The 8875-nt window shown below is 43.6% G+C and overlaps 1 protein-coding gene across 2 annotated transcripts in view; it reads left to right on the top strand.

Annotated features, from left to right (window-relative positions):
- The first annotated feature begins 4752 nt into the window (after nucleotides 1–4752).
- Nucleotides 4753–8875, top strand: part of tsc22d2 (TSC22 domain family 2) — a 33449-nt gene continuing 29326 nt past the window's right edge. The window contains exon 1 of one of the 2 annotated variants that reach the window (XM_084952763.1): nucleotides 4753–7057. In XM_084952763.1, the coding sequence (XP_084808889.1) occupies nucleotides 5511–7057 (1547 nt within the window). In that variant the 5' untranslated portion in view covers nucleotides 4753–5510. The remainder of the gene's footprint in view (nucleotides 7058–8875) is intronic. The other variant, XM_084952762.1, reaches the window with a different exon arrangement.

The following is an 8875-nucleotide window of genomic DNA, read 5'->3' as shown; positions in this document are numbered from 1 at the left end:
TCCTGAGCTGGTGTCTTCCTGTTATAAGGGAGTTTTTCCTTCCCACTTTTGCCAAGTGCTTACTCATACAGGGTTGTTTGGGATTTTCTCTGCATTATTCTAGGGTCTACCTTACAATAACAAGCGCCTTAAAGTGACTGCTAATGTGATGTGGCGCTATATAAATTTAATTGTGTTGTAACCTATCATCACATTTCAATTTTTCAGATCCCTTGCAAGCTTTCACAACTTACCGCTACAAGCAAAAATAACAGAGAAATGTAAGCTTTGTGACAAGTCATGAAAAACAATCCTTCTTTACTGTAAAGCAACTGAAGCCTCTGAAATAATCAGCTATGACACATTTATTTTTCTTTGTGTCATGCACTGACCTTGAGACAAACTACCCAGCAGTTGAGCACAAGCCTTTGCTTTTTTCTGACGCAATAACCTCTAGCCATCAGGTCATTGGAAATAAGTCAATATCAGTTACTAGTGTGGATAAAATCTGGAAAAATAGGTTATGGTGTTGAAAACTAGACTAGATTAGACTTAGTTAGACTAAAGAGCAGTTTGCCATCTAATCCAAAGTGCAAGCGATATATGAACACATGCATATACAATATGTACACTCTGAGATAATACACAAGACAACACGCCCCCCATTTTGCCAAAGGTTTTATGAGCCCATATCATTAAATCTGTGTGATTCACATCTTGGGATTCGTATCTTGTGAGTTGCAATAGAGCCACTCATGCTGTCTGAGTCACTGCGGCCGCATGAATTCAAGTTTGCATTGTGAAATCACCTGGCCAGCAAACACATTACCCAGATATGAGATGTGTCACAATCGGGCTCCACCCTCCCGCTCCTCCTCCCCTTCTATTTTTAAACAGGTTTTACTTCTGTCCATAATGAAAATATTTCTGTCCCCAGAGGAGTGAGTGCTCAAGGCCACATGTGTTAATGCCCTCCAGTTTATGGGCCTTTACATTACTATAACAAAAGCTACTTTTTAAGAATATGTTTTTTTAAATGGTAAATGGCCTGTTTAGCGCTTTTCTAGTCCCTAAGGACCCCAAAGCGCTTTACACAACCAGTCATCCACCCATTCAAACACACATTCACACACTGGTGATGGCAAGCTACATTGTAGCCACAGCCACCCTGGGGCGCACTGACAGAGGCGAGGCTGCCGGACACTGGCGCCACCGGGCCCTCTGATCACCACCAGTGGTCAGAGGGCCAGTTTATTTTAACAAACTTAGAGAAACAAAATGATAATCTGAGATAATAATGCAAATTACACAGCAAGAATGACAAACTAATGGGAATGACACAAAGGCCATGTTTGGAAAGCACCGACAGCAGCTCTTCGTGTCCGGTCATGCCGGATGATAACCCGGACAGTCTGAGTTTATACCAGGATTAAAAGGCTTCATCGTGTGGGCAGTTTCAACAAATAAAAAGATATAAATGTGGATTTTGTTTCATTTTACATTTGTTTGAATTTTAGTCCAAATTAAGCAGTTGAAAGCTTGTGAAACAAGTTTCCCACAGATATACTCACATATACAATTTACAGAATAATCTCTAACTTAAAAGACAAACAGCTTAACCCTGTGTGCACTGAATTTAACAAAAAACAAATACTGTGTGAACATATTTATAATAATAATAATAATAATAATAATGGATTGCATTTATATAGCGCTTTTCGGGGCCCTCAAAGCGCTTTACAATTCCACTATTCATTCACTCTCACATTCACACACTGGTGGAGGCAGCTACAGTTGTAGCCACAGCTGCCCTGGGGCACAGAGTGAGCAACATTTTTGCAGATATTGTATGAAAACAAATAGTTAGTTATGATTAGTTTGAAATTGTGCAAAAGCCGCTTCATCCTGTGTGCAAGAATCAGAACAAAAATACCTTATTAATCCTTAAGGAAACTCCAAGACAATAAGAACAGTAACAGTCTGAACTAAATTAAATAATACAATTTATTGCAAAGTTAAATGATATAATATATTTAAATGAATGTAATTATAAATATCCACAATATTACAGCAATTAAATACGTGATATGATTGACATTTTACTCTAAACTATAAAACTTGTTATTTGTTATTTTCACTATAGAGGATGTACAAAAGGGTGTAACTATTGTACTTGTGTACTGTACAACAAGATGAAGGAATTGTATGGAGAGAGAGACACAGGCAGGAATTATTTCCTGTGTTGTTCAGTGGTGCATTTGGGTAATCTCAGTCTCTCACTGAACGCGCTCCTGTGACTGGCCAGCATGTCGTGGAGTGGGTGGGAGGTACTGTCTAGCAGGTATTATAAGGTATTGCCCTTATCTTGGACAACATCCGCCTCTACAACACCACCTTAAGGGAGTCCAGCTCCATCCCCAAACATTACTGGCCTCGAGGATCAGTTTATTGAGTCTGTTGGCATCCGAGACCCTCAACCTGCTGCCCCAGCATGCAGCAGCATAGAGGATGGCACTGGCCACAATAGACTCTGACAGCATTGACCGACAAATGTTGAAAGACCTCAGCCGCCCCAAGTGCAGAGGTGTTTTTAACATAGTCCAGTTTATTGTCTATATGTAGGTATTTATAGTCCTCCATTGTCCACACTGAACCGCTGGATTGAAACAGGGATCACCGGTTTCCTGGTCCCTGTCAGGCTGCTTGGCCATGTGTACATTCTTCCACATGGTGACTATTGCAACCCCCCTCAACCCCCCCAGCCCCACCCCCAACAAAAAAACAAAAAACAAAACACACACAGACAAAAAACCTACAACACTAATTATTTGTTTCTCACAAACACTCTGTCATATAATTTGACCTCTACTAGCAATGTGATTTCCCATTAAAGGTCAACCTGCCCATGAGCCAAGTGAATCATTTCCTGTCTCATGGACACAACTGGGAATGACAATTGGCAGTCTTCCAACAACTGTGATGTATTGGAATTAATTGTTTTGACAAATGACACAACTGATCTGGACCCGTATTTTCTGTTAGGATGTGTGAGCTCACAGATTTCAGTGAGGGATAAAACTTTAAGACTGAGTGCACCTGGTAATTATCAGCTAGACGTTAATGGTGGTAAATGAATATTTAAAAAAAATTACAACCACAATCCCCCCAAAATTAGGACAGTATGTAAAATGTAAAACAGAATACAGTGATTTTCAATTCTCAGAAATCCAATGAAAAAGACACATCCAATGTTGAAACTTCCAAAACTTTAAGGAAACAATAAGGTCATTTTGAATTTGATGGCAGCAATACGTGTCAAAAAGGTTTGACAGGGCCATGTTTATCACCGTTATCACCTTTTAACAGCAGTCCATAAGCCCAAGGAGACCAGCTGATGGACTTGGATGGGAGCATATGTTGCTGTAGAACCTGTATAAGCCTTTCACGATTGATGGGGCCTTTCCAGGTGTGCGAGTTGTCAATGCCGTAGGCACTAACGCACTCCTATACCATCAGAGACACAGGCTTTTTAAAGGACTGATGATAAAATAATGAGCTTGATGGTCCCTCTTCTCTTTAGTCAGGAGGATGGAACGTCCATGTTTACTAAAATGAATTTAAAATTTTGATTCAACAGTTTTCCTTCTTTTTTGCATGATAGAGCTTTAACCTCGTTTGTGGATAGCATAACAAACACAGTGTTCACAGACAGTGATTCTGAAATTGTGTCCAAATTTGTGGAGGGGGATGTTTGCAGATTTATGAAGTCTGCATCTGTAAGTTGCTCTTTTTATATTATGTTGCCAGATACTCTAACCTGCAGCATGTTCCTCCAGTTGTGTCTCTCAAATATCACTTTCTTTTCCAGCTTTTTGTTGCACCATCCCAAATTTTTTGAGATGTTTTGCTCCCCTCGAATTCACAATTTGCTCATATTTTCTATGAAATAGTTATATTAAATATTACATTATATGGTTTTTGAGATTAGAAAATGATTACATTGAGTTTCTATTTACATTTTACATAGCACCCTTACTTTGTTTAGAATTGGGACTGTGTGATAAAAGCTTCATGTCAACGTTTTCCAGCAGCAACAGCCTAATGTGAGATCTTCTCATACGTATGATCTGTTTTTCACTTTTAAGTTGTAGTAACTTTTAGTCACTGATATTAATACACAGCACTAAGCTGCGTTACTTAAGCAAGCTTTGAATGCTTATGACAGGCGCTCTAAGATTAATTAAATGATTCATCCATAAACAATTACCCGTCATGACTCACTGCCACGACTCTATAAAATATTAGGTATGGCTCAAAAGTACATGTGTCACGCATTATTCCCGTATAGAAACCGATTCTTGTAAAAGAGGTCAGTTTAAAGCCGTACAGCTAAAAATAAACTGTTGCTTTTTTAACTAAGACGATTTATGGGGGCGCTGTTGAATATGAAACGCTGTAATACATGGCAATACACAAAAGGTGGATTTAAAATCAGTTTGAAAACACAAAAAAACCTCAAAACAGTTCAATCTAGTAACGAAACACTGGCAGAATCGTTCCGCTTCCACTGCGTGTGTGACGTCAACCGGAACTGACGACGGCAATGAACGGAGTCGTTTTTAATGTAAAATGTTTTAACGTAAAATAAACTATAATTTTTTTTAATGTTTGGCAGGTTTAAATTGAAAGATTTGATATATTTAAAAATGTGCCTTTAATTTGTGAAATTTACTTTTAAGATATCCGAAAAGTAGTTTGACCTCCATACCCAGGATGCACTTCGGCTTGCCATCTTGTCGCGTAAGGAGAGCGGCGGGCAGGAGTTAGCTGCCCGTTAGCTCACAGCCGCCGTAGTAAAGTGGTTATCTGTCAGCTAGTTGCTAGTAGCTGCTGCCAAAAGTGAGCTGTCCCCACGGCGAGAGGCAAACTTCGCCGACTTTGGGACGTTTTCTTCCCACACTGCTGGATTATATATTATTTTTTGACAAGCCGAGGAGTTGTTTACATCATGATGTCGCACATGCTGGTGCCGAGGTAGGGAAAAGTAGCTAACATCAGATAACTTGGCTAACTGCTCAGAAGTACATATATAGCTGAGAGAGGAGAGTGGTCTGAGACACCGGGCCCGCCTCAGACTAAAGTACCGGTGGCAGCTGCTCAGCAAGAACTTTGACAAGGGCCTGTTTACAACTCCGCTGCCGGGACACAAGGAAGGCCGACCGTTTGTGTATGTGTGTGAGAGACAGTGTGTGAGAGGGAGAGAGAGGCCGGGAGGAGGTGAAGAGCTTCGGCCCGTCTGCTGCGACCGGACACCGCGGAAACGTTGCGGGACTCCTGTCGTGGTCTGGCCTCGGTTGTGACACGATTTTTTTCCCTCGGACAGGAGGGAGAAGAAAGAGGAACGGTATGGAAATGTACTGTGACGGTACATGCCTGTGTCAAATCCTTTATCTGTGAACACTTAGCAAGAGCAGTAAGCGCAGCTCTTGGTTTCATCTGGGAGCTGACAGAACTTGACGCAGTTAGTCAACATGTCGAAAATGCAGGCGAAGAAGAAAAGTTGTTTCCAGATCACGAGTGTAACGCAGGCTCAGGTGGCGGCGAACACCATCCCTGACGACGCCGAGAGCTTGGACGATCCGGACGAATCCCGGACGGAGGATGTGTCGTCGGAAATATTTGACGCCTCTCGGGGCGAACTGGGGGTGTGTGACAGGAGTTCATCCGAGGAAACCTTAAGCAATGCCGGGGAGTCTCAGGAGGGCCAGCTGCCTAACACGGGGCCTGTCAACGGGGGGCTCTCTCATAATATCAGTATGGTCTCTGGGCGTGCTACCCCACATAGTGTTGGAGGAAGTGTGGGCATGTCAGCTACAGCTCAGCCCTTTGTTTCAGGCTCAGCCACCAGTGCGGTCCCTGGTTCCACTGTATCTAGCACTGCTGCTCAGACAGCTCCCGTGAGCACCAACTTTACTTCCCGTTTCAGAGTTATCAAACTTGACCATGGTACTGGAGAGCCCTTCAGACGGGGCAGGTGGACATGTACTGAGTACTATGAGAGAGATTCAGATTCAAATATTAATCGGAGTGACAGTATAAAGTCCACTTTGACTCATGACCACAGTTTAGACCGGGACAGTGGATTAGGGGCCACTGGTAATTCTGTCTTCACTAGCAGTTCTCAGACTTTGGACACCACCACGGAGAGCGGCTACTCTGCCTCTGTTGGGAACCCTGCCCACCCACACCCTTCAGAGTCTTGGCAGCAAGGCTACAGCTTGGCTTCTCAGATAGGAAGCGGAGCAAGTGCCTTCCAACCCACGGGGTACACAACTTCATCATCACAGCAACCATACCAGGCTCAGGTTAATATGTTGCCTGTAGCTGCTCAGACCTTCCCCTCTAACAGCTTCAATGGTGTGCACCAATCTACAATGCAGCAGAATACTTCCATGCCTGCTGCCCCACAGGCCCAGCAGTTTCCTTACTCAACTCATCAGCCCCACTTTGGCTCGAGCGCTCAGAACCTTCCCGTGACTTCCATTGCTGTAGGACCCCCAACTAGACAAGTGTCCCCACCTGTAATGACCCCTACTGGTCCTGGATCAGTGGTGCCAGGTGGAGAAGCAGCTTCAGCCCAGGGCCTACCGCTGCAAGCTGGTGGCGCACCATCTATGGTAGCCCCCTGTCAGGCCGCTGGTCAGACTCAGCCTTCAGGAGGGTTAGGCATTGCTCCTGCACCTTCCACCACCACTACCTCTCACAGCGGTGGCCATAATGTGCCTTCCACAGTGCCCAGTATAACCAACACTTCTCCGGGTGTGCCAAGTCCCGGACACCCAGGAGGACATATCCAGCTCCAGGGAGCTCACGGAGGAGCCACAGTAGGCCTTCCCCCCGTCTTCAGTAACCAGCCAGATGATAGCGGACCGAATACTGATGCCCTACCTCAGCACACTGCCGGTGTGGTGCCAGAAAAAGATGGTGTGAATCCTCTCAGTGAGGGCCCCAACCCACCCTCTCCTGCTGTCAACAGCCTGTTTGGCATCCATATTACCATGGATATGGACGGGGACAGGTAAGAGAGTAAACAAATGCCTACAAGAAATTTTCATTTATTTATTTGTACTTAAAATCTAGCACTAATAGACTTCTACAGCTAGCGACTTTGTATCTGGAAGTGTGCCCTCACACTAAGCATTGTTGTTTCATTCTGGAGCAGTGTGGTCATACTCAACACTGTGTAGAACACCTCTTTCTTCATCACTGCCCAAATAAAGCATGCTGTGACTAAGTGTTCGGTAGTACAAACCCAAAGCAGTATTTAATTTTTTTTTCTGAGTTATGTTTTTGAGGAAGTTTGGATTCGAGGGGTAGAGGGCAAATAAAAACGGGCGTTGATGGGAGCTAATTTCTGTCTTTGTCAGTAATGGGGCACTCACACTGGATCAAGTCCATACTGAATAGTTAGTTGTTTTTTCACCATCCCTTAAACTCCTGTTCAGCCACAGAATGTGTCTGTGCTTTTGAGTGGACGATAACGGGCTCTCGAATAAGTTGCAACACAGACAGTAGCTGTTATGCAGCCACCTCCCCAAATGTGGCTTTTAAAAAATAAATAAATAAATAAATAAATTCTCCTTTCTGTCGAGAGATGGTTAGCATACTCACCATGAGCAGTTTTCCCAGTCTTCCCAACCTTGTTAATGCAGACGCCTCACTTGCCTACACAGTGGGCTTCTAATGTACACGTGGTCTACTTTAGGGTCTGTCGAATGGCCTTTGCAGACCTTGAGCTGAAATGTTGCTGCTCTTTTCGACGCAGACAATACTGCTGGAGAGGTGATGTCTGAGCCAAGAATAACCTGGATGGCGTCCACACACACACACACACACACACACACACACACACACACACACACACACACACACACACACACACACACACACACACACACACGTGCATACTCTGTCCTGTATTTGTGTTGGTCTCTGTTTATTAGTGTGCTTATTGTGCATGACATAGTTAGAGCAGTAGGGTGTGTGTGTTTGAGGAGAAGAGTCCTGATTTTTATTGCCTTTAGTCCAGATACTGATGAAGCAAGTCATATTTGCTGGAGATTTTTTGTCTTAGCAGCATTAAACAAGGCTTAATATAATGAGCAGATCGCAGTGTGCGTCATCATAAAGTGCCGATTTCTTGCTATGCATGTGCGTGAGACTGAGTGGACGAAGGTGACATCAGTGATTGTGTAGATTGTGGCAACAGGACGGGACGTGTCAAGAAGGTGGAGTGGACAGACGGGAGACACACACCTACATCACAAACACCTGTGGAAATGATAGTAGGCACGTAAGCTGTCTGTGTGTCAGCAATGACACAGCTGACCAAATCAGCTGAACGATAGCTACCTTCTGCTCTGTCTACTTTAAGGTCTGTTCTGAGTCGTCAATGTTGAAACATCAACTTCATTCAGTGTTGACTCATTTAGTGTTGACTCATGATATTCTGATATATTGTCTTTGTGTGCACTCGCTCTGCTCTGTGACATTGTAGCAGTACTGTGTGCTGACATAGGACCATCACAATTAGCATTACAGCAACATGGATAGTGCTACATTGATCTAATATCAAATGCCGCCCCTCTAAACCCAGGCTCAATAGGTTTGGTTAAAATTCCAGTTCAAAGATTCTCGGTCCTGCACATGACATGGGACATATTCAACTGATGAAAAACTAGTTGAGCTCATTCGGCTACATGGGGTGACGCTTTCTGATGCTTAGAAATGTTGTTTAAAGGCTTTTTTTTTTCCTGCCCCGAGGTCTGACCTGAAGCTGTAAGAGATGCTGTGCCCTGTTACAAGCATACAGAGTAGATGTTGGCCTTTTGGTTAA

The sequence above is a fragment of the Perissodus microlepis genome, chromosome 15 (genome assembly GCF_051167445.1).
Source record: "Perissodus microlepis isolate ML-2025 ecotype Zambia chromosome 15, ASM5116744v1, whole genome shotgun sequence".
NCBI classification, from domain to species: Eukaryota; Metazoa; Chordata; class Actinopteri; order Cichliformes; family Cichlidae; genus Perissodus; species Perissodus microlepis.
Note: the sequence above shows the minus strand (reverse complement) of the source record. Positions and strands in the feature narration are given on the sequence as shown.